The following is a 27,156-nucleotide window of genomic DNA, read 5'->3' as shown; positions in this document are numbered from 1 at the left end:
ACCTTGCAGTTCAAATGGCTTTGCAGTCTGGCACATTAACCCAGAGCACCACACCAGAACTCCTTAGCAATGCTAAAGTTGTCATTTTGACATGGAGTAAATTGAGCTTCATAGACGTCTTCAGGGGAGGATTAGAGAGATGGAGCCAGTACCTTCAGAAGTGTATAGACCTAGGTGGAGGACATGTTGAGAAACAATAGCTTCATGTTTTGATGTTTTTGTGTAATAAATGCTTCTTTATTTTGTAGCAATACTTTCTGACTTTCCTGTATTACTACTTTCTGAATTTTCTCTCTCTCTCTCCTTCTCTTTTTCAAAAATGTTTTATTGAGGATTCACTGATATAAAATAGATCCTTACTGTTTGATATGTCTTACAAAAATTTCCAAACTGTAAAGAAGACCTAGACATTTAATGGGGTTATATAGATAGCTGCCATTGAGTTGGCTCCAACTCATGGTGACCTTAGAACAGATGAAAATATTGCCTGGTCTGTGTCATCCTCACAATTTTTGGGATGGGACTAAGAACTGACAAATACAAGGCTAAATCAAAGAGCATTTCAACTCGGGTTCTAGTTCATAGTGTTCTAGGTTGTACTGATTGTTGCTGTTGTTAAGTGCCGTCCAATAGGTTCTGATTCATAGCAAGCCTGTATCGGGTTTCTGAGGAGCAGCTGGTGGAACCGCTAACCTTGCAATTCAAACTGACCTTGCAGTCCAGCACATTATCCTGTAGGGCCACGCCAGGACTCCCAGGCTGTACTGGTAGCATACATGAAAATGGAGCTGCCAATTTAAATTCTGATAGGGCATTTTTGTTTTTGTTTTTGTTAAGTGTCCTCGAGTTGATTCCAACCCAAAGTGATCCTGTATAGGGTTTCCAAGGAGCAGCTGATGAATTGAACCACCAACCTTGCAGTTCAAACGACTTTGCAGTCTGGAGCATTAGCCCACAACGCTACACCAGGACTCCCTGATGGGGCATAGACATAGGCAATTTACTTTGCCTGTGTTTTATCTCTGTGAAAGAGATCATAACTTCATATTACAATAAAAAATATTGTGCCAGGCTGAAACAAATACTGACAAGTAGAAAAAATGCTGCAGAAAATGAGTAATTTCTAAATATCAGAACTATGAACAATTATGCCATTAAATGATCCCATAACAGATGATAAATTTAAACAAATGTTATGTGAACAATTTGAATAATGTTTCTCTGACATCTATCTGTCATGTGTCGAAATGTAGACATAGCAGGTCTGAGGGAAAAGGTTCAAATGCTTTACCATGGCAATACTTTTTCCAAAATACTGAATGTTCTAATAAGGACTCATATAAATGATACATGGAACTTGACGGCTAAAAGAAAAATGTATAAGAATAGAATTAGTCATTTAAAGACACTATTCTTCTTGCTTCATAGGTTAATTATGTGTCAGAACAGATAGGAATTCTAAATAATTTTTTTCCTCCAATTTCTTGGATTCTAAGGCATTGTTCTCTGTAAGTCACAGTCAATATAATTTTGCTGTTTTATTCCATTTCAAGTGTTATTGATACACTTCATTACAGCAGTCATCTACACAATTTTTTTTTTTTTAACTAAATTACCAAGGACATTGGCTATCCTCCCCAAACTTCAGAATTTATATTCAGAATGCATGGATAAAGAAAATAATAGAAAAAGAATAAGAAATACTTTAAAGAGTGTCTGATTTGTCAAGACAACCCAAAGCGCTTTTGTAAAATTCTGCTTTGGTAAGGGCAAGTGGTAGTTCTAAGTATTCTGCAACTAAGCTCATGGTCTTCTCCATCTATAAAAAAGAACATTTATTTTTAAAATATTTTCTGAATAAAAATATATTTCTATTTATTTAGAAATAATGTACAGGAATTTATAAAGAATGCAGTTTCTGAGAAATCCTGATAATGTTTCTTAAGGTAAACAGGAGGGAACTGGGGAATAAGGGATGCTGTCCTTTTCTAAATGGATAAGTAGAGACAATTATTATAGCAGATTTGCTTTGCTGACACTTTGCAAAGGCAATTACATATATTTCCATTTCATACAATGATCAGAAAACTGCTAGCCCAATTTTATACACCTAAGTGTTGAATCCTGGTTTGGCACTGTGGGTTAATGCTCCATACTGCAAAGTTGTTTGAACTACAAGGTCAGTGGTTCAAGCTCACCAGTCACTCCTTGGAAACCCTATACAGGGTTGCTATGGGTCAGAACTGACTCAGTGGCACTTAACAACAGGAAGAAGGAGTGTTGAATGGAGTCCTGGTGTGGCACTGTGGACTAATGCACTGGACTGCAAAATTGTTTGAACCACAAGATTGGTTGTTCAATCTCACCAGCTGCTCCTTGGACACCCTATACAGGGTCACTATGGGGTCAGAACTGACTCGACTGCACTTAACAATGAAAACAACAAGTGTTGCATCTTTTATTTAGCATCAACTTTTTTTAAACTACTATTTTAGCATAATGCCAAAGCAACTTTTTATGAATATGGGAAAAGAGAATTAGAGAAAACAATAAAAATGCTCCTCATTAAATCATTACTAGAATTGATGATGGGATAAGCTATAATGCCAATAAAACTGTTAGGACAATTGAACTCTTATTCAATTTAGTTAAAACTGATTGATTCTCTATTCATTTATATTTTTTTCTTATAATTGAATAGGATGTGAGAAAACACATTTATTTTTACTTATTAAACTAGCAATGAAACTTCCCCCCATTACTATTCATATTCCATTTATTATTATTATTATTGAAAAGTTACCATTGTCTTAAAAAAAAGAAAGAAAATTAATCTTATTCTTACTTTCTTCTGAGAGGTCATTTTCTTCTGCTTCTCTTTCCATCTCTTTACACCAGCCTTCCATTCTCTTTGTCTCTGTGTGCAGCAGTTTCAAAAACCATGACCCATCCCTGCGACATGGAGACATTCTTCCAGTCTCTACTGTCTCAATGGATGACTCCAACCAAGGGTCAGGAGGGGGAAGGTTTGAAGTGTCAACTTGGGTCCTATAATCTTCTCTATAACTGAAGAGTCCCTGTGTCCGTACAGTTCTTACCGCTCCATACTGGGTAGGAGTACTAGGTTCTGAGTGTCGCTGGAATGATGAACCAAACTGGAGACCTTTGTCCTCCATGGTAATATGTCCTGGGAAGCCCTCTAGTTCCAAGTCTGCTTGGACAGCAGCGGTTACACTATTGGAACGTTTAAAACGTCCATGGCTGGAAAGGAGGAAAAGAAGACAAAATGGTGGACTTTTGGAGATGATTTAAAATGTACAACAAAACCTAATAATGCCCTATAAAGATTGAACCTGAACCACAACAATCTAACAATTGACGAAGAGAAAAAATAATGTTTTTATCTATATATTTTTGGTTCTTCATCCATGAAAAATTGTTTGGTTTTGCAAGTAATAAACTTTTAACATCTACCTTGGACTCAATGTCTAAATGATGCCCACTTAAGATTTAAGTTTATGATTAGCACCTAGGATGATACTATGAGAGTTAATGTATTCCATTAAACCATTGCCATCAAATGATTATTTTCATTTCAGAAATGTAGCACGTTTATTCAACTTCCCTTATTTCTGTACACACACACACACACATACAATGATGTCTCATGTTGTTTCTTTTATGTAAATAATATCTGAGATATACTGAGTTTTAGTCACTAGCCATATAACATTCCAGGGCATGAGCTTCTTCTCTTAGCTTAATAACTTAATATCATCTATTTTTTCTGCAAACTTTTGTTCTTGTTGTTAGGTGCCATTGAGTTGATTTCAACCCATAATGACCCTATATACAACAGAACTAAGCACTCCCCAGTCCTGTACCATTCTCACAACCATTGCTATGTCTGAGTATGTGTTGACAGTCACTGTGTTAATTCATTGTTGTTGTTGTTAAGTGCCTTTGAGTCAGTTTCAACTCATTGCAACCTGTATAGGGTTTCTGAGGAGTGGCTGGTAAGACTGAACTGCCACCTTGTAGTTCAAACTGATGTTGAGGTTGAATGCTTATCCTACTGTGCCACATCAGGACTCCATTTTATAAAGGGTTAAAATAATGAACCCAGATTCTACCTTCAGCAGTTGTTTTAAAAAAGCATTTTACTGTATGTATTTAAGGAGTTCTGGTAGCATAGTGGATTATGAGCTGGGCTTCTAACTGCAAGGTCACCAGTTTGAATCTATCTGCTGCTCCATGGGAGAATGATGAGACTTTCTGTTCCAGCAAAGATTTGTAGCTTTGGAAACCCCACAGTTTCCTATGAGTTGGAACTGATTCCATGACACATAACCACACATAACACATCAAATACATACATTATTGGATGTATTTTAATATAACCTATTTCTACATAGCTTAGTGGTTATGAATCAGGCTGCAAACCGCAAGGTCAGCAGTTCAAAACTACCAGCTGTTCCGCAGGAGAAAGAGGAGGCTTTCTGCTCCAGTAAAGATTTATAGCCTCGGAAACCCTGTACAGGGTCGCTATGAGTCGGAATGGACTCCATGGCACATAACAACAACAACATTTCTACATAGCCAATTACTGAAATGATTGACGGAAAACCAACTGTGAGAAATAGCTCTTGGGGTGATCCAGTTTCAGGACTAAAGGGAATCTTGGGGGTAGCAGGCTAGCATAACAAAAGGAACTCAGGGGAAAGGAAGAGACTAGTTTGACCAGCTAGAATTTATAAAATAAGAATCAAGGAAATAGGGGAAGTTGAGGCAGGGGACTGACTTTAAATGAGAATGCTCCCAGTAAGGACTAGTAGGTTACAATGGGGGAGATTGTAAACTCCATAATACCCAGTAAAAGGAGAACTGGAGGAGGTTTTTTTTTTTTTTTTTCTGAGACAGGGGAATAAAATAAAACTATTTATGAGCTGGCCATGCCTTGCGTATGCCTGTGCCTACCGGATCTGACACTTAATTTTACAAAGTTGAATAAACAGGCCTCTCTCTGGCTAAAACGAGTTCAGATTGGATTTCTTGAGCATTTGTTGGTAAACACCCATGATGATGCATCGGTGAGGTGACCTCATATGGGATAAAGTGCTCTGCCCCATTTCTCCCTCCGGAGTCCCATAGGGGAAATGTCCAAGTCAGGTGTTTATACTTATCCTCTGGTGCCTAAGAGGGGCTAAGGCAGTGTCCGGGGTATCAATAGCATTTCTCACACAACCTATATCACTGGAGACCAGAAATTGTTGGGTGAAAGAGCTTTGAGTGTGTATGAGCTGAGAGGGTAGTGTGTGTGTGTTCATGTGCACAATCCAAGTTTAATGTAGATATAAGATTTGGCTCCTCAATAACGGAATCCACAGATGGCAAACAGCTGTGAGTACAGCTGGTTAATGAATTTGCCACTTAGTTCCTTTGCTGGAGGCAAAGGGGTTGACAATGAATGACTGATCAGAATTGAGGGCAACATGCCCAGTTTCCCAGGTGCAAAAGATGTCCAGTTTCTGAGACATCTACTTGGATAATGTGTGGATGCCATTAATTTGTGGTCTGCATTTTTTTTGCAATCAGAATCTTTGTAAGTTGGGTTCTGAAACCTTCTGCTATGAGGAGTATTACAGGCATTTTATCTATGAGATGCTAATGGAGTTGAAAGATGTAATACTCTTAATAAAGTTTATTTTGATGAAATTTACAATGTTATAGCATATAATATTTAAAACATAAACTAAAATGATTATCTTGCCCTTGTTGCAAAAATAGTACAGCTCTAATGAACATCTTTCATTGTTTATATTCAAAGGCAGTTGTTTTATAGGAGAAACCATTTTGTAGCATGACTAAGGTCTTGAGCTGATTTTATTCACTCACTTTCTTTTTTTTTTTTCCTTTTAATATGATCAGGTGAGAAAGCATACATTGCCTTCAGCCCATTCTTCTTTAAATAAAAAACAAACTGATTTTCAGAGCTGTCAGCCACTCTGCTGTCAGAAGTGGCAAATTATTTTAGAAAGAATTAGTCTCTTGCCTCTTGGGAGAACAAGACAGGTGAATGTTAATTCCTACTTGAACGACATAAATTGAAAAGTATAAATATGTGACCCTGTTTCCACAAATGGTGTGAATTATTGATGGTCAGCATGATCTAGAGGCTTGCAATCAAGTTGTTAGCAAATAGCTCTCACTTGGGAAACATCATATATTTTGAAGAGGGGTTGAGTTACCGCTTTTCATCTTCTACTTGCACACCAACAGAGTGATATTCCCGGAGGCCTCGGCTCTCTGTGTCAGAATCTGTAGCTGTTTCCACCTAATTCAACACAAAACATCTTATTGTAGAACTGAAATGTGAAACCTGAGCAAGGGACTATTTTTTGTTTTTCATTTTCTGTAATTAATTATGCATTTGTTTAATGTAGAGATGTACTTGACCCATTAAAATCACAAAGAAAGGGAAATGCAATTCATATTTGTGTAATTATGTTGCTACTGTGCTTCACCATATTTTACATAACTACTTGAACTCAACAAGGCACTTCTGTCTTTTAAATGTATGCAAATAAAATCGCATAGTTCAGCTCAGACAAAAAATAGTCTTTTTGGGACTGCATTATTATAAGACTTAAAAGCTCTTATCATACCCTACAGTGAGGAAAGTAAGTACAGCATGAACCAAACATGGCTAACAAAAACAAATAAGCAATTTAATAGAATTATACTGATGGCTGCATCCACATACAAAAGGACAGAAAAGAATATAAGCATTTTATCCAAGAAACATTAAGGCAATCTCTCCATCTCCATGTAGCTTTCTCACATTTGCAATAGTACTGTGTCACCGGGGTGATGTCAGATCAGAACAGAAATCATGTGTTGACAGAGAGTCTTGTTGTAGCTGTATTTACTAAAAAGTTTCCCCTCAGCCATGAGGCATTTTAATGATCACCAGCAGTGTAAACTTATCACATGAGGGGATTCTAATATAGTAAATTTTCTAAAAAAAAAAACACAAAAATCAAAAGTCTCAGTATGAAAAGTCTGTGAAACCAAAGGTTAGTCAAATCATAAATATTCTATGATACTCCACTATGTTTTCTTTATTCACAAAAATCTTATTTATTGTATCAAAAGGATTTTGGACCCCAATCCAGAATATTATAACCTAGTTATAAAACACATTTTTTTCTTAAAAGCATTAGAAATCACTAGAAGTATACAGAACAAACAGGAAATAAATATGACACTGAATTCTGTGAGTTATGAGAGAAAAGGTGTACTTTACAAATATAAGTTGTGATTGATCAAAGGCTATGTCTATGAAAACCAGGGATGAACTAAAGTTGTGACTAATAGAAATAATAAAGAATATAATAATAATAATAATAATAGTAATAGTAATTACAACTAATTATAACAGGCACTGTGCTAAGAACATTGCACTTATTTTCTCATGCAATCTTCACAACAATCCTATTGCTGTTACTAGCCACCTGTAACAGTGAGGAACAGAGAAGTTAAGTAACTTGCCAAGGGCACACAGCTTATTCTTGGCAGAGCTAGGACTCAACCCTAGATCTTTTGATAACAGCATCTGAGTACTTTATATTCTGCTGTGGCAGAATAAAGATGGTGAATTGAAGACCCCAGAGCTCCTGGTTAATTCGTTACTAGTCACTGATAATGATACTATACATCGAAAATTTTTATTGGTAAAATTCTGAAGACCTGAATAGAAATTGTACCTAATTTTTTATTTTTTGTATTTTTTGATAGATGGAGCAAGACTGCGGGAGGAAGATTGACTAAGGAGGAAGACACTTTTTGAGTGAAAATTCTAATGTTGCTGTTAATCACAGTTTTTCTTTCTAGCTTTAAATGAGTGATGGCTTTATTAAAACACCTTGCTGAACATGGAGATTATTATAATTATTTACACAAAATGAGCAGAATGAAAAAATACATACAAGGAATTCACAAGTACATACGTACATACAAGTGTCTAAAAGCAAATACAACAGAAATATGACAAAATAATTTTCCTTCCTTTCTCTAGCCTCCTAATTTAATGAAAAAAATTCTTGTTATAGCAAATTAGAAAAATATAGCTTTCTCAGTCAGAAAGATTCTGTCACTTTCCAACTATGTTACTCGTAGGTAAGTTTCTTTTTTGGTTAAGTCTTTCTTACCTCAAAAATGAAGTAATCAAAACCCTTATTTGATTCTTATAAAAACTCTCATTACAAAGCCCACTCATGTAAGTTTGTCTACAGCTAATATGAATTCAAAATTCTCTCACTACAAATTTTAGGATCATCAGGTGAACAAATTATATATATATATATATGTGTGTGTGTGTATACACATATGTACACATGCATATGTATGTTTATAAAGAGCTCTGGTAGTATAGTGGGTTATGTGTTGGGCTGTTAACCACAGGTCAGCAATTGGAAACTATCAGACGTTCAGCAGAGAAAGATGGGGCTTCCTGCTCTCATAAAGATTTACCATCTTGGAAACTCACTAGGAGTCAGAATCAATTTGATGGCACACAGCAGCAGCAAATATGTGTATAAGGGGGCTACAGAAAGTTTGTGGAAGAATGGAATGAAAAGATAATGGAAATTTTCCATGAAATTTTTGAAGCTGCCTTGTATAAATTAAAATAAAATATAGCTTGATAAACTTTATAGATTTTATAGTGGTTGCTCTGTGGTGCTGTAGGGTAATGCACTGGACCACAAGATTGGTTTGAATCACAAGGTCAGCGATTCAAACTTACCAGCTGCTTCTTGAAAACTCTACACCGGGTTGCTATGAGTTGGAACTGACTCAATGGCACTTAACAACAACAACAATGTTGAGTGGTAATGATCTAGATGTGTGGGGGTTATAATGATGTAATATGTGTCCAAAATGAGTTCAATAATGATCAATTTCATTATAGATGAAATTTATATAGATAGAAAATAAGTGTTTAGAACCAAAAAAAAATTCAAAAAAAGAAGGAATTACTATTTTACACATTAGAAAGAAAACCCTAAGAATTCTTTTCCTAAGAGGAAATCCCAGATTTAAAAAAAAAAAAAAAAAGCTGAAAAATACACATATACGGTCGGGCTGCTAACCTCAAGGTCAGCAGTTCAAAATTACCAGTCATTCCATGGGAGAAAGATGAGGCTATCTGCCTCCCGTAAAGATTTACAGTGTTGGAAACCCTATGCAGGGTTGCTATGAGTTGTAACCGATCCCACTGCACACCACCACACCACTAGTTACCCAGCATTCAGAAAAAAAAAAAAAAAAGATGAATTAGCAAAATGACTGTACTTCAAGCAAGCCTGGTATGAGAGAGGCAGTCTGCTTCCTTAAGATTTACAGCTGTGGGAACTCTGTGGGGTGGATCTACTCTGTCCTATAGGGCCACTGTGAGTTTGAATTGACATGATGGCAACTGCTCTTATATTTGAGAAGTAAAAACTGTATCTGAGGATTTTATTGATTAATGGGGAAACAGACACACACACAAAATAATGATTGCATTGATATATACGTGCCTTCATAGAAAAGGGTTAAGGATTTTGGGAATGTGGGAGACTCTGCTTTCTCAGGGGCAATATCCTAAGTGATTTAAGCTGAGTCAAATGTCATAATGAGAAAAGACCAGAAAGACATTCTTAAACACTGTCAGTTTAGAAGCCAGGACTTTGGTGTGACTCGTCTGTGTGTTGGGGGTAGGCACTTGTGGGAGTTGAGGCTGAAGAAGCAGGCAAGCCCTTGTATTCCCTAGTTCCACATCTGGAGGGTGGGCCCGGGTTTACGCTGGAAAGACAACTCCAATTCAGCCTCAGAGTAGGCTCTACTGCCTTTGCACTGACCCTAAAATAATGAATCTTGTTCTGGTGATGGGAGGTTGACCAGTAAATTCTGTTAGAGCTCATATCTGAAATTGAGCTCATTTTATGCTTTGCATTTAAAACTTTACACATTGCAAGGCATGTACATTGCTTTTGATACAAACCTATTTTATTTCCCTAAGGGATCTATTATAAGTCTAAGAGTTAAATATGAATTGTAAACCCTGCTGCAACCAAATGCTGATAAAGCTACAGCATAAACAGCGATGAAGAGTAGAATGGTTAAAGTCCTAGTTAAAACATGAAATAGCTTCAAGCTCCCAAAGCTCCCAACACTGCAGCAGCAACTCGTAGCCTAGGGCTTGTGTATTAGCAGTAAACAAACATTTTTTATTTCAGTGATGGCATGTGTAAGATGAATAATAACCAAGACTTTCATATGTTGTGCCCCTTTATTCTCTAGTGATGTAATACAGTGGTAATTGTTTCCATTTTACTAATGGGGCTACTAAAGCAAATGGAATTGAAGGATTACTGACTTTGAAACAAAGGTTCCCATCTAATAAATGGTAATATCTAGTAGTAAAATTTTCAGTAGAGTTACACACACACATGCACACACACACAACAAAGAAAAATAGCAATAACAGGCAAACAACATACAGAAAAAACAAACACAAAAGAAAAGTGAGGTGGGGCACACAATTGATTCCTGGTCAGGTGGCCTATTTTAGGACACCTAGAATGATGTCCTAGAAAGGAGCTCTGGTAGCGTAGTGGTTACGAATCAGGCTGCAAATCGCAAGGTCAGCAGTTTGAAACTACCAGCTGTTCTGTGGGAGAAAGATGAGGCTTTCTGCTCCTGTAAAGATTTATAGCCTCGGAAACCCTGTACAGGGTCGCTATGGGTCAGAACTGACTCCACGGCACATAATCACCACCACAGAATGTTAGCAGGTTCTTTCCAGCTTTTTATCCTAGGACTGGAGTCTTGGGTGGTACAAATAATTAATGCGTTTGGCTGCTAACTAAAAGGTTGAAGGTTTGAGTCCACCCAGAAGCACTTGGGAAGAAAGTCCTGGTGCTCTATCTCAGAAAAATCAGCCACTAGAGCCTTGTGAAATAGTGCAGTTCCACTCTAGCACCCATGTGGTTATCAAGAGTTGAAACCGACTCTGTGGCAATTGGATTGGTTATCTATCCTAGGACTAGGGGGTGAGCTCTAAGTCTTCTGTTGTCTTTTCACTGGAGGACCTCCTGCCTACAACTCCAGAGGCTCTGACTGGAACTCTCTGGGTGACTGGATAGGACTAATCTCACAAACTAGAACTTCCAGTGATCTGAGGAATACAGGGGACTTGTAACTTATTTCTGAGTTAAACTGCATAAGGAGGCAAGACTGGATCCAGTAGAAAGTGTGAATTGAGATTAGATCCCATCACTGGATGAAGACATTAAACTGAGTTTAGCATTTATAAATCACATCCTGAAGAAAGTGTTCATATAATGAAATAATGTACTATGAATTTACTGAGTTATAGCTTCATAAATCAATGATTTATTTAGGGTGTAAGCTTCACAGAGTTCCATTCAGCAGTATGAACTCTATTCAGTAGTAAGAACAACATTGGTAAAATTTAAATTTGCCTTCAAGCCTTCTTTGTTATCTGTGGTTTTGGGAAATTAGTGAGTGGTCAGATGAAAATAAATCCTATTGAATGGTAGTTGAATAGGTAAAACATAAGCCATCTTCCTTTTTAAAAAGTTGTAGGGCAGAGGAACACCTATTCAGTATTCCAATATAGAAGGAAAGATTGCATTTTCATCCTGACAGGTCCATGGAATGAGAATCAGCTCTGGTTCACAGAGGGCATTAAATCATTCTGCCATTTGACTTCTTTTGGTTGGGAAGCAGAACACAGCTTGGATTGGAGATTAGATCTACTTGGGTTTCAATCTAATGGCTATGTACCCTTAGGCAAGTAACTTATTCTCCCTGGGCTTTAGCTTCCCCATCCATAAATTAGGCATAACAATAGCTAGCACATAGATTTGTTAGGAGTATCAATCAAGCACCTAGTAGAGACCCAGGGCACAGCAAAATGTCCATAGCTTTTTAGAAAAATTATTATTATTATTATTATTTTCCTTTGTGCCTTACGAACACTGGGGTTATATCTAGTCATTCCTTTAATGTCTTTTAGGTGTCTCTGGATAGTCTTTTCATTTGTTTAAATGCCCATTTAATTCTGTTTATTTGTTTTTTATTCTTTGGATTGACTTCCTAAACACATTTACATTTAGTTTCCTTGGTTATTTTCTTTATTGTGATACTTGAGTTTCTTTTACTGTGTTTCATTTTGGCTTCTCAATTAACTTCATTTTAACAACAATTAGATTAAGAGCTTGCATAATATTGTGCATTTTTTTACTGCCATAAAACAGTTGAATTAGCGTACACTTGCATACCTGTATTCACATGTCTCTTTAGTCAACCATTCCTCAATTCACTTATTCAATCATTCACTCATTTGTTCAACATTTATGGAGCACACACTATGTGTCAGGCACTGTGCTAGGTACTGGGGATATCAAGATGCAGAAGGTATAGTCCCAGTCTTAACATAACACACAATTTGGGAGGATGGTGTCAAGAAAGGCTTCTAGGGTAGGTAGATGCATGGTCTTAGTTATAGAGATATGAAAGATGAAATGGGGTGGTGAGCATAGAGAAGAAATTACATTCTAGGCACAAGGAACATGAGTAAAGTCATGGCAGCTAGAAGCAGAATGGGGTAAGGGGGAAAATAAAGTCTGTTAGGGGTTGCTGGAGTGTCAAGTGGAGGCAGGAAGTGATGGTATCATTTACTAGCATAATAATATAATTGAATGGGTTTCTGAAATTCTCATTACGTTCAGAAAAAGTCAATAACTTCATGTATTCAGATATTTGCACACTTATTTGCTTATTCCTTAGTGGACTGGGCCATCTACAGAACATATGTGGAAGATGGCAGGTATGAAAACCCGAAAGTGGCACAATTGCTTTAGAGATTTGAAATAGAAGCAGTAAATTTTGAGGATCAACCAAGACTTCTATCACACACATGACTATGGAGCCATTGAGATCAGCATAGGAACCCTAGCTTTTCCAATAACTTTTCTAAAACCTCATCATCAAGTCCCTTTATCACAGGCAAGCTGCTTAACCTTTCTGAGCCCCATCTTTCTCATTATTTAAATGGGACTAGTTAGACATCATTGGGTACAATGCAATACTATAAGAGTACCTAGTATAGTGCCTGGCATATAGAATCAGGACAGAGGTGACAAGAGCAGTTGTATGGATAATTCAGAAAAGATAGATAAAATAAAATTCATGCGTATTTGGCTTTGGAGTATATTTTGGTACTTACATCTGACCTTGGGTATGGCTGATGCTCTGGGAATTCAGAATCCTAAACAAAACAATGAAGCCACACTGTGGAGACCTGGTTCAGAGGACCTATAAAAGCGGGCAGTTATCTCACCCGGCTCCTCCAGACAGTACTTTGCTCCAGATACCCATTACGTCCAGGACATAGCATCACCATTCACAATAATATCAAGCACTAGACAAGGCTCTGTTAGCTAGAGTTCCACTTGACCTCTTCCCTGGGTGAGGCACAGTGGAAATGAAGCATTCAGATTTTAAAAACTTCTGGCTGGACACAGGCTGAATGGAGGAGTAAAAGGAAGCAAGAGGTGAGCCATATCAGCAAAGAACTTTATTAAAAATCCTGGTTAATTATGTCAATAAGATCTTGAAAGGAAAATTTACTTGAGATGAATGAAAAGGTTCAGTTGGTATAAAGAAAACGTCTGTCCCTTGGTTTGAACATGGATAAAAAGACCTGAAATACTTCTCCTGTTTCTTAGCACAGTTTATCTGGATTTAAAATATATTTACTTATGAAAGATAATCAAAGTTATCTATTCAAAGATAGAGTCTATTTCTTGGGTCAGTATTTTGGGACCTAAGGTCAACTCTCTTTGATTTGAAAACTGAGGATGTAGCATTTGCAGCCTCAAGTGACCATCTAATCAATACTTTGCCATCTGGACAGAGAGAGGCACCATTCAGAGGTTTATGCTTTAAGTAACTGTGAGCATTTCCTCAGTTTTGTACAAAGGAGACTTTTCTTCCTGTGGCCTTTTTATTCTCAACACATGTCTTCCCACTCCACTGTTACATGCGTGGTGTGCCTGGAAAGCTTTTGAACAGTCGAACTTCAACAAAAAAACCACCTTTCTTAAGCATGAGAATAACCTAATCTACACGTTCTCCATTTCCCATTTGCCCCTGGGAGATGCAGACATGGGGGTATTCCTGAGGGTAACAGGGGGAGGGAGGCACATGGGTCTCCATTCATTCTGCAATGGGATTGATTCTGGCTGGGACAGGAACTTGATGACATTTCTCTGTTTCTAGTACTTGTCAGGATTACAATTAATGCTGAGTACTCAGAATTTTTAGAGGTAGTGAAGCTGAATATCTCAGTCTATGCTAGAACCGGGTAGAGCATTTCAACAGGATTCATGTTAATGATCGGTTACCTGAATCCCTATGGAGGAACGCCGGCTCTTGAGGAACTCTTCTGCTTTTGACACTAAAATTGCCTTGTCGCTGGTCCGCACTGAGTTGCTCTGGCTTTCAGAAGCATGGCGCTGAGCAGCGGCAGTTTCCAGGGCAAGATTCATGGCCTTGTTACTGTCCAGGCTGTCGGTAGAGTTGTAGAGGCCTCTGCCATCCTGTGGCCATGGGGAAATCCTCTGAGTCCGGCTGTCGTGATAGGCATCCTGGGTGGATTCGGTGCTGCTCTGGGCTGTCACTGAAATCAGTGGCTTGGAGGTGGTCCGAGGAGGTACCGGTGGTGGTGTTTTTTTGTAATTTGTATATGACACAGCTGTAAGAAAAAAAGAAAAAAAAAAAGCCCCAAGTTAGCAAGCACATTTCCCTCCATCAGAATCTGGTCTGCAATTTAAACACCTTTATAATCCACTATCATCTTTCTGAACATCGAGCCCAAGAAAATATGGAGTCCTGGTGGCATGTTGCTTGTGGTGTTAAGTGCTGTTGAGACTGTTCCGACTCATAGCAACCCTATATAGGGTCTCCGAGGAGTGGCTGGTGAGTTTGAACTACCAACTTTGAGGTTCAAACTGACCTAATGGTCAGTCTAGTGCTTATCCCACAGCGCCATACCAGGACTCCCCTGTTGGTGACATAGTGAGTTAAATGTTCAACTGCTAACCATAAGGTCTGCATTTGGAATCTACTAGCTGCTGGATGGGAAAAAGAGGAGGTATTCTGCTACTGTATAGATTTGGTGATAGTGGTTGTGTGCCAGCAAGTTGGTTCTGACTCATAGCACCCCGTATAGGGTCTTCTAAGCTGTAAATCTTTAGGGAAGCAGAAAGCTTCATCTTTCTCCCCGGGATATTTGAATTTCTGACCTTTCAGTTAGCAGCTAACCAGGGCCTTGACACTATAGAAGATCGCTATGTGTCAGACTTGACTTGATGGCAGTGGGTTAGCCTAGGAAAATAATGCAAAATATAAGGGAAAGCTTTATGTCGGAGATATTTTACATGGACATATTTGTAAGAGTAAAACATTATAATAACATCTAAAATTCCAGTAATAGAGACATAATTAAGTAACTTATGATTCAGCAGGACTGAATGAAGCTAAACTATAATTTTATATGAAACTTACAGTATCATAGACAATGCTCATTTTACAATGCTAAATTAAAAGCATATAGGATACTGAATAATAAATAGACTAACAATATATTTGTAAAGGAAACCTATGCATATAAAAAAGGCTAGAAGCAAATAAATATAGTTATCTTTGAGTAACAACATGGGTGATTATTTTCTCTTCTACTTGCCTGTGTTAAAAAAATATATTTATAGTGAGTATTGGCTTTATAATGGAAAAATACACAGTATTAGAAAATTATTTGCTCCTGGTAGTACAGACTACTAGGTATAAATTGTATAAAGTCAAATGAAAAAATACATCAGAATTGTAATTCTAGCCTGGACCCAGGTCACCTTCATCCTGTGACTTATTACAAGCCATTTTCATGCTGTTCCCAAGCCTGTGAAGCCCTAATGATGCACTGTTTAAGTGCTCACTTGCTAATTGTTAAGGTCTGCAGTTCAAACAACTATCCACTCTGTGGGAAAAAGATATGGCAGCTGGCTTTGGTAAAGATTACAACCTTGAAAACCCTTTAGGGAAGTTCTTCTCTGTTCTATATGGTCTCTGAGTCAGAATCAAGTTGGATTTGGTTTAGCCAAGCCTGCATGGCACGTATGAGTTTTACATGTATTAACTTTATTGTAAATTAACCAAAGTGAAATAAATGCATTTGGAGATAAAAACTGATATTAATCACCTTTTTGAAGCTACCAAAAAGAAATGAGGTATATTTGCCAGGATGCAAGATATTATTACTTATTTTTTAGCAAAGACAATACTATCTTCTGATATGACTTGGTCTTCTAGTGCAATTGATTATTTCCCTCTTCTACCTTGAAAGAATGGATAAAATGCCCCTTAAACTGTATCCAGAGCCCTTCAGCACAAGGCAACACCAGCATATCCTTTTACACAGTCTGCAGACACAGAAGGCTGTTTGTTACATTCAGTGACAAAACATGAGCAAAAACGTCTTCTGGAGAGTCTTTAGCATTGTCTATGAAGACAAATTAAACAAAAATGTTCTTTCTGAACTTTTAGAAACTGTGCCCCAAGAAATATCATGCTGCTTTTGCATCTGGAAAGAAATAATTTTTCATTTTATTGTGTAGATTTCAGTACTTTCCTATCCCTCACCCTTTTCTCCAACTATTTTAAGAGCCATATGAATGGATTTTTCTAATAAATTTTCAAATGCTATCGCAAATAAAGAATGACAAATAAGAAAGCAAACTGACTTTATCATGTCAGATAGTCCTAAGCTTTGATGTATATAAATTACATATAAAACTGTATATCTGCAGGGTAGAAAACAGACAGAGGAAGATGAGATGGCCCTTACTAATGCCAGTGGTAGCACAAAATGAGATGACACTGAATTTTCAGTTTGTCTCTGTGAGAGAAACATCTGATAGCTGTATTTTAGAAGGATTTTTTGTTATTTGTACTAATGTAAATCAATCTATAAAGAAAAAGTGTTGAAAACTTACTATGTCCCAAACACTTGTCTAGGAGATTCAAAGTTATGTAAAGTGTGGTTCTAAGTCTAAAAACATTTACATACCATTTGAAAAGGCTGGATGGTGTACTTAAGTTTGTTATTCAAACCCCTGTAACAAGCCCCACTAAAGAAAGGCCTACTGAACTGTTTCCATAAAGATTACATTTAAGAAAACGATTGAGCAATTCTTTTATTTTTTTGAGAAACTGCTAAGTTTTATTTTTACAAATCATGACTGATGAACGTTGAAGCCTGCCCCGAGGAGGAATCCCATAGCCAGTCGTCATGCTGGGCAGGGAAGAGCGGTGGGTGGCATAAAGACAGAGCCGGCAAAGTCCAAAGTCTACAGTGCACAGGGATCAGGCTGGAGGGCCTCAACCGGAGCAGCCCCCCGGCAGCCGCAGTGCACGCACTCGATGATACGGGCCACTTCCAGCTTGCTCTTGGGAACTCGGCAGAGGCAATTGGTCCCAAAGTCGGTGTCCCGGGTCCGGACACAGCCCTGCTTCTTTCACTTTGCGATCAGGTTTTTGTCAGCGTAGCCTTCTCTGATACAGTACTCATACAGCTCTCTGAACCGACTCCACGGTACTTAACAACAACAATAACTCAATCCTCACAATTGTTGTTATGCTTGATCCCATTGCTACTGTTACTGTGCCAGACTATCTCATTGAGAGTCTTCCTCTTTTTCACGGGCCCACCACTTTACCAAGGATAATGTCCATCTCCAGAAAATATGTCTGAAGTATTAGATAGAAAAGTCTCACCATCCTGGCTTCTAAGGAGCATTATTCTGGCTAAACTTCCAACACAGATTTTTTTGTTTGTTTGTTTCTAGCAGTCCTTGGTACTTTCAAAATTCTTCTCCAACACCATAACTTAAACGCATCAATTCTTTTCTGGTCTTCTTTATTCAGTGTCCAACTTTCTTTCATATGCGTATGAGGCTATGGAAAATACCATGGTTTGGGTCAGGTGTATCTTAGTCCTCAAACTGGCACCTTTGCTTTTGAATAGTTCAAAGACGTCTTGTACAAATTTGCCTAGTACAATTTGTCATTTGATTGATTGACTGCTACTTCTATGAGTAATAATTGTGGATCCAAGCAAAATGAAGTTTTAACAACTTCCATCTTTTCTCCATTTATCAGGATGTTATTTATTGGTTGAGATGTGAAGGTTTTTGTTTTCTTTCCACTGAGGTACAATCCATACTGAAGGCTGTGGTCTTTGATCTTCATTAGTAAGCATTTTAAATCCTCTTCATTTTCAGCAAACAAGGTTGTATCATCTGCATATTGCAGGTTGCTAATGAATATTTCTCCAATCCTAATGCTATGCTCTTCTCAGATAATTTGTTGAGCATACAGATTGAATAAGTATGCTGAACAAATACAATCCAGGTGCAAATGATTTTATACCAATCACTGTCCCCTTGTTCTGTTTGAACAACTGTCTCTTGATATTTTTACAGGTTCCTCATGAGCACAGTCAAGTGTCTGGGAATACCTATTCTTCGCATTACAATCCATAGCTTATCATGATCCATACAGTCAAAAGCCTTTGCCTAGTCAATAAAGCTCAAGTGAAGATATTTCTGGTATTCTCTGCTCATGATGTCAGCGATGATATCCTTATGTTCATGTCCTCTTCTGGATCTGGCTTGAGTTTCTAGAAATCCACTGTTGATATACTGTTGCAGTAGTTTTTGAATTATCTTTAGCAAAATTTTACTAGCATGTGATATTAATGACATTGTTTGATGATTTCCACATTCTGTTGGGTCACCTCTCTTTGGAATGGATACAAATATGGATCTCTTCCAATTTGTTGCTCAGGTAGCTGTCCTCCAAATTTCTTGGCATGGATGAGTGCTTTCAGTGGTGCATCAATTTGAAAGATTTCAATTTGTATTCTGTCAGTTTCTGAAGACTGTGTTTCACCAATGTCTTCAGCGCAGCTTGTGTTTCTACCTTTAGTACCATCTGTTTTTGATCATGTCCTACCTCTTGAAATTGTTGAACACGGTTGATCATTTCTTTTTGGTACAGTGACTCTGCGTATACCATCCATTTTCTTTCGATGCTTTCTGCATCATTTAGTATTTTTCCCATAGAATCCTTCAATATTGCAAGTTGAGGCTGGAATTGTTTCTTTAGTTCTTTCAGCTTGAGAAATGCTGAGCCTCTTCTTCCCTTTTGAATTTATAAGTTGCTTTTTTGCACATTTCACTATAATACTCTTCTGACATTGTATGTTTAACTCTTTTACTTTCTCATTTCTTTCGTTTGCTGGAGAGCAAATTGTAGAGTCTCCAATAATGATACCTGAGTATCTGAAGCCTGGGTCTGTGATCTGAGTTTAATCTCCCTCAGAATTTATGAAAAGGATGTTGACCTACGTTAGTCAAATTGACTCTACCCTAAGAGTCAATTTAAGATTTTATAAGGGATATTGTTGTTGTTAAGTGCTGTGGAGTCAGTTCTGTCTCATAACGACCCTGTACAGGGATTCCGAGGCTGTTCTTTACGGGAACAGAGAGTAGTTTCGAACTGCTGACTTTGTGGTTCACAGCCCGATTCGTAACCACTACGCTACCAGAGCTCCTTTATGATGGGTATTAAGGGATTTGACTAGAAGAGCATAGGGTTGGAGAGGTGAGGCCAATTAATTACAGGGTCTTGTGCTTATATTTACATTTAAAGTGAAAATTGTAAACTATGTTGTTGTTGAGGGCTGTGGAGTCGATTCTGACTCTTAGCAACCCTATTTAGGGTTTACGAGGAACAACTGGTGATCTTCAACTGCCGACCTTGTGGTTCAAAGTGACTTTGCAATCTAGCACTTAACCCACAGCACTATAGTAGGACTCCTTGTGAACTATAGTAATTATTTAATTTTTGTGATCTTTATCTTTGGTGTCTTAATCTGAATGGAATTCAGGTAAAGTGGACAATGCATAAGAGAATGATTCTAGCCCTAATTCTGTACTTCAACCATTTATTCACCAAGTGACAGCTCTCTGAGAAACACTTTATATGGATAGCAGATATAGGGTAAGCAAGGTGAGGTCCCTGTGCTTAAAGATCACAATCTGATACATTTCATATTCTCTCATTAAACGTTGTTGTTATTGTTACGCACCATTGAGCTGGATTGTATAAAGTTTACAAGGAACGGCTGGTAAGTTTGAACTGCTGACTTTGTGGCCCAAACCAACCTTGTGGTTTGTTTGAAACCCACAGAGCCACACCAGGACTCCCTCTTATTTAATATTTTTGTAATGTTAAGCCATTTTTCTTGATTGGGCTTGATTTTGTCTCCTCATCTTTCCTGAAGGGGACTTTTATCAATGTCTGGAGACACTTTTGTTTGTTACAATTTAGGGGAGTATTGCTACTGGTACCTACTGGGTATAAGTCAATTGTTGTTAGTTGTTGTCAAGTAGATTCTGACTTATAGTGATCCCATGTGTGCTAAGCAGAATTGTTCTATAAGGTTTTCAAGGTTATGATCTTTAGAAAGCAGATGGTGAGGTCTAATGTTGCTAAAAATCCTGCAATGCATAAGATAGCACTTCCCCACACCTAATAAATAATTGTTGTTGTTAAGTGCTGTCAAGTTGATACCAACCCATAGCATTTCTGTGTGGAGTTTCAGGGGAGCAACTGGTGGTTTGACCTGCTGACCTGTGTTTGGCAGTCTAGTGCTTATCCTACAGTGCCACACCAGGACTCCAATAAATGACTATCCCACCCAAAAATGTCAGCAGTGCTGAGGTTTACAAACCTAAGTTAGCCAAATTGTTTCATCTTTCTGAGAGGGAATCATTTGTTTCTCTGTGAGATGAAGATCTTGTGTATGTGATGAGATCAATCTCGGAAAGGAATTCACTATTTCATTTTGGTTGATTATCCACTTTGACAATTCCTTGTTCTTTCTAATTGGCATTAAGAATGACTGGACTAGATTGCTTTGATCTCTTCAAGACATTGGTATACTCTCTACTGATACATTAAAAAAAAAATTCATCTTCCATTAAACTTTCCTTATTAGTATTTCACAGTATTGCTATGCCAAGGTAAATGAGTGTCACATTGTTGTTACTGTTGTGGTTGGGTGTCATAAAATCAATTCCCACTCATAACAACCCTATGCACAACAGAACTTAACACTGGTCGTGTACCATCCTCACAATCTTGTTACACTTGACCCCATTGCTGCTGCCACTGTGCCATCTATCTCCTTGATGATCTTTGTCTTGTTTGCTGACCCTCCACTTTAACACGCATGTTGTCCTTCTCCAGGACTGGTCCTTCCTGATAATATGTATACACATAAATAGGAGAAATGACAGGGTAAAATGCAAAGAGAATAATTTTATAGAGTTTTTCATATGATAACATTAGAAATTAGATGATAGTTTTCATGCTAACCTATTTGGGATGACTCATTTACTGAAAAGACATTTCTGTAATGACATTTCTTCAGAGTTCTACTGATATAACAGTAAGTAAGCATCAACTGTGCTCATAAATATAACCATGAATAGGTGTTCTTGATATTACCTCAGATTGCAAAGTTAATATTGTTTTGGTTCTTTTAAGAAGAAATACTGGTACTGATGAAATTTTATATTCTAATAAGAGTGATAACAAAAATGAAAAGCAAAAGAGAAATATAGATTTTAAATTATGCTTCTCTTAATATAGTCACATTTATCTTTACAATGTGTTGTTAAGCACCGGTTTGGATTTATAGCACCCTGTACAGGGTTTCTGAGAAATAGCTGGTGCGTTTGGACCATTGACTTTTGGGTTAGCAATCCAGTGCTTTATTTATAACAATGGTTAGACAGTATAAGGGTAACAACAAAATGACAGATTTATTGGATTTTCCAATCTATGTTCATTTCATCTGTGAACAATGAAACCTATACAAGCATTATAATGACATCTTAAATGGAAGATAATCACTTTAAAAGATTTTCCCAGAAAACAGAAGCATGTGTACTAAAAAATAATCATTCCCTGTTAGGCTCATCAACTATTTCACTGTTAATTCTCAAAGGTTTTCTTTTTATAATTTCTTAACATTAAAAATCTTAACAAAGGTATTTGGTACAATATAAAGTTGTCAAAGACTTCATTTTGCTTGGATCCTCTATCAACATCATGGAAGAAGTACTCAGAAATCAAAAGATATATTGCATTAGGTAAATCTGCAATTGGACAAAAGAACAAACATGTCTTTCTTGGAAGAAGTATAGTCAGAATGTGTCCTGGAAGCCAGGATGCTTTACCTATCATATTTTGGACATGTTATCAGGAAGAATCAGTCCGTGGAGAAGGCCATCATGCTTGGTATAGTGGAGGGTCAGCAAAAGAGAAGTCCTTCAATAAGATGGATTGGCACCATTGCAGCAGCAATGGGTCAAAGCATAGCAATTGTGAGGCTTGAGCAGGACTGAGCAGTGTTTCATTATGTTGCACATGGGGTCCCCCTATGAGTTGGAACCCACTCAAAAGCACTTAACAATGTTGTTTTTGTTGTTAAGTGCCATCAAGTTGGTTCCGACTCATAGCTGGTGAGCTTGAACTGCTGACCTTGCAGTCCAGAGCATTAACCCACAGAGCCCACCAGAACTCCACCTAACAATAGCAATGATAACATAAAGAGGCTAAACAGCTGACAAAACAACAAATACTTCTTTTATTGGGCTATGAAATATCTTATTAAAAATGATAGGGAATATTGTGGTTTATCTCAGTGATGACTTGAAAATCTAATATTACATCTTCTCACTTTAAAATGCATTTACTACAAGGTGATAATTTAAATTTTTAAATTGATTTCCTTTTAAAAATATAGTTGAACAATGTTTTGCTGTTAGCAAATTAATTAAAAAGGTCATTCACCTCTAGTATACATAAAGAAGAATTTACTTGCAATGGGGAAGGCATAAGCATAGTGACTATTCATGGATGACTAGAAATATCATTAATAGGAATTTGAATTTGTATCCACAAACCAGCAAATCTATTCCTAGAGCCATTAAAATAGAAACTAGCTTGATGCAATTAGCCATGTACAGAGCAGCAAGGATTGAACAATATTGGTGGAAACAATTTTGCAGAGGTATAAAGAGATTATTATTGACTGACTTTGGTAAAAATTATAGTCGGTTGAGTGCTTCATCCTGTCAGCAAAACTCAAATGTTGAAATCTTTAGCCAGGCTACTGTAGTCTCCAAGTAAAAAATTTGGAAATGCATCCAAATATCTCTTTTATTTTTATTTTAAAAATGAACTGCTTACCAGCACTTAGCCCATATAATCATTATTTTTCACTGTAAAAACATGTACAGATATTTTATATAGATATATAATAAAACTCTACCACCATTTGACAGTTTGTTGTTCTTCAGTGGCTTGCGTGTTGCTGTGATGCTAGAAGCTATGCCACTGGTATTGTGAATACCAGCAAGGTCACCCATAATTGACAGATTTCAGCTGAGCTTCCAGACTAAGACAGACTAGAAAGAAGGAGAGACAGATTACTTCCAAATGTTTAGCAACTGAACACCTTATGAACAGCAGTGGAACACTGTCAGCATCAGAATATTGTATATTAGAACATGACGAATAGCACCAGAATATTGTCAGATACAGTTCCAGAAAATGAAAACCTCAGGTTGGAAGGAACTTAAAAGAGCTGCCTCCTTAAACTAGAATTGACCATGATGATGTAAATAGAAAAAAGTTTTCTGGACCTTCATTTGCTGATGGTGCACAACTCAAAATGAGGAGAAATAGCTCTAAACATTCTTTAATATCAAAACATGGAATGTATGAAGTATGAATGTAGGAAAATTGGAAGTTGGCAAAAATGAAATGGATTGATATCCTTGGCATTGGTGAGCTCATATGAAATGGATTGATATCCTTGGCATTGGTGAGCTCGTATGACCATTTTGAATCTGATAATCATATAGTTTACTATGCAGGAAATGACATATTGAAAAGGAATGGCATAACATTCATCATCACAAAGATCACTTCAAGATCTACCTCGAAGTATAATACTGTCTGCGATAGGATAATATCCACATGCCTGCAAGGAAGACAAATTAATACCACTAGTATTCAAACTTACACACCAAGCACTAAAGGCAGTGCTGATGAAATTGAAGAATTCCACCAACATTTTCAGTCTGATCAAACATAAAATCAAGATATATTGATAATTACTGGTGTTTAGAATGCAAAGGTTGGGAACAAATAAGAAGCATCAATAGTTGGAAAACATGGCCTTAATAATGGAAATGATGCTGGAGATCTCATGATAGCATTTTTCTAGATCAATGACTTGTTCATTGCAATTACCTTTTTTAAATCACAAAAAATAATGGCTATACTAATGGACCTTACCAGACAGTATACACAGAAATCAAATTGACTACATCTGTGGAAAAACAAGGTGGAAAAATTCCATATTATCAGCCAAAATGAGGCCAGGGGCAGACTGTGGAACAGACCATCAATTGCTCATTTGTGAGATCAGGTTGAAGAAGGAGAAAGTTAAACCAAATCCACAAGAGCCAACATTTAATCTTAAGCTTATTCAGCCAGAATTTAGAGATCATTTCAAGAACAGATTTGGTGCGTTGGACAATAATGACTTAAGACCAGAAGAGTTGTAGGATGACATCAAGAACATCATACAGGAAGAAAGCAAAAGGGCATTAAGAAGAAAAAGACCAAAATAGATATTAGCCGAGACTCTGAAACTTAGTCTCCATTTTAGAGATGCTAAAGCAAGCAGAAGAAATGAAATAAAAGAGTTGAACAAAAAATTTCAAAGAGCAGCTTGAGAAGACAAAGTCAAGTATTAAAATGAAATGTTCAAAGACCTGGTGTTAAAAACCAAAATGGAAGAATACACTCAGTATTTCTCAAACTGAAAGAATGGAAGAAAAAAATTCAAGCTTTGACTTGAAATACTGAAAGATCTTGGGGCAAAATACTGAATGACCACAGAAAGAAAGCATCAAAGGAAGAAGGAAGGAATCCACAGAGTCACTGTACCAAAAATAAACAGTTGATGTTCAACCATCTCAAGATATAGCATATGATCAAGAGCCAATGGTGCTGAAGGATGTATTGAAGGCATTAATAAAGAACGCTCTGAAACTGATGGAACACAAATTGAAATCTTTCACCATACTGGAGGCACTCACTCATCTATGCTAAGAAATTTGGAAGACATCTATCTGGCCAACTGATTGGAAGAAATCTGTATTTGTGCCCATTTCAAAGAGAGGGGACTCACTGGAAAGGAGAAATACACAGATAATATAATTACTATCACATACAAGTAAAATTTTGCTTAAGAAAATTCCAAAGTAACTTCAATAGTACCTTGCCAAAGTTCAAGCCAGATTCAGAGGAGGATGTGGAATGAGGAATATCAATGTTGATGCCAGATAGATTTTGACTGAAAGCAGAGAATATCAGAAAGATATTTACCTGTGCTTCACTGACTATGAAAAAGCTTTAGACTGTATGGATCATGAAAAACTATGGACATTTCAGAGAATGAGTACTCTGGAATACTTAATTGTGCTCAGGCTGTACACAGACTAAGATGCAATCATTTTAACACAACAATGGGACCCTAAAAAGTTTATAATTAATAACAGTGTGTGCCAGGGGATTTTTTTTTTTTTTTTTTTTACCATGCTTATTAAATCTGTACATTGAGCAAATAATCTGAAAAACTGGATTATATCAAGAAGACCATGGCATTAAGATTGGAAGAAGACTCATTAAAAACATACACTATGGAGATGATACAATCTTGCTTACTGAAAATGAAGAGGACTCAAAATATTTACTGATGAAGCTCAAAGCCACAGCCTTCAGTATGAGTTGTACCTCCATGTAAAGAAAAAAAAAAAAAAAATCCTCAACACTTGACCAATAAATGACATCATGATAAATGGCAAAAAGACTGAAGTTGCCAAATATTTAATTTTGCTTGACTCTGTTATCGACACTCATGGAAATAGCCATCGAGAAATCAAATGACGTATTGACAAATCTGCTGCACAAGACTTCTTTTTCAAGTGTGCAAGAGCAAAGTCAGTTTGAGGCCTAAGGTGCACCTGACCCAAGTCATGGGATTTTCAATAGCTTCATATGCATGTGAAAGTTGGACATGAGTAAGGTATACTGTAGAAGCATTTGAGTTATAGTGTTGGAGAAGAATATTAAAAGTGCCATGAACTGCTAGAAGAACAAACAACTGTTTTGGAAGAAGTACAACTAGAATGTTCCTTAGAAGTCAGCATGGCCAGCTTTCATCTCTCATCCTTCGGACATGTTATCAGGAGAGATCAATTCCTGAAGAAGGACATTATGCTAGGTAAGTGAGGGATCAGTGAAAAAGAGAAGGAATCCCAGTGAAATGAATTAAGACAGTGGCAGCTGCAATGGGCTCAAGCTTAACAATGATTATGAGGATGGCACAGGACCAGACAGTGTTGCATTCTGTTGTGCATAGGAAATGACTTGACGCCACCTAGCAACAACAACATAGTAAAGCTTGAGGTATTTGTGTTGATACTGTTACTGTGAATATTCTAAAGACAAACTGACTGGGACTGAAGAGAGCTTAGATTTTCTTCCATGCTGGGCACAGATATAAACTACTTTTCATGCATGCATTGTTACTGCAATAATTTAAAATTCACTGATTTCAATAAATATAGCTCAAGACCTTGACCCCAGTGTACTTCTAATCAAATGGAACAAATGGTCATAAAAATGATTGTATGGGTCCAGGTCTAAGAAACCCTGAGAAGAGAATGGTATAGGAGTTATGACTTCATGGAGAAAAGGAAGCTTGAATTGAGCCTTGAAGAACGAAGAGTGGTTTATCATGTGGGACTGGATAAGTGGGAAAGTGCAAGCAGAAGAAATAGTTCATCTATTATATACACGAATGCAACTACATGT

General features: G+C 37.2%; 1 protein-coding gene across 2 annotated transcripts in view; it reads right to left on the bottom strand.

The window, feature by feature from the left end:
• Window positions 1-27,156, bottom strand: part of DLGAP2 (discs, large (Drosophila) homolog-associated protein 2) — a 327,825-nt gene that overhangs the window by 26,340 nt on the left and 274,329 nt on the right. Inside the window, exons 6-9 of one of the 2 annotated variants that reach the window (XM_006866711.1) lie at window positions 14,478-14,827; window positions 13,298-13,339; window positions 6,249-6,334; window positions 2,846-3,261 (exon numbers count right to left, since the gene is read on the bottom strand). In XM_006866711.1, coding sequence (XP_006866773.1) covers window positions 2,846-3,261; window positions 6,249-6,334; window positions 13,298-13,339; window positions 14,478-14,827 — 894 coding nt within the window. The remainder of the gene's footprint in view (window positions 1-2,845; window positions 3,262-6,248; window positions 6,335-13,297; window positions 13,340-14,477; window positions 14,828-27,156) is intronic. The other variant, XM_006866710.1, reaches the window with a different exon arrangement.

The sequence above is a fragment of the Chrysochloris asiatica genome, unplaced genomic scaffold, assembly GCF_000296735.1.
Source record: "Chrysochloris asiatica unplaced genomic scaffold, ChrAsi1.0 scaffold00095, whole genome shotgun sequence".
In the NCBI taxonomy this organism is placed as follows: Eukaryota; Metazoa; Chordata; class Mammalia; order Afrosoricida; family Chrysochloridae; genus Chrysochloris; species Chrysochloris asiatica.
This window is presented reverse-complemented; position numbering and strand designations above follow the sequence as displayed.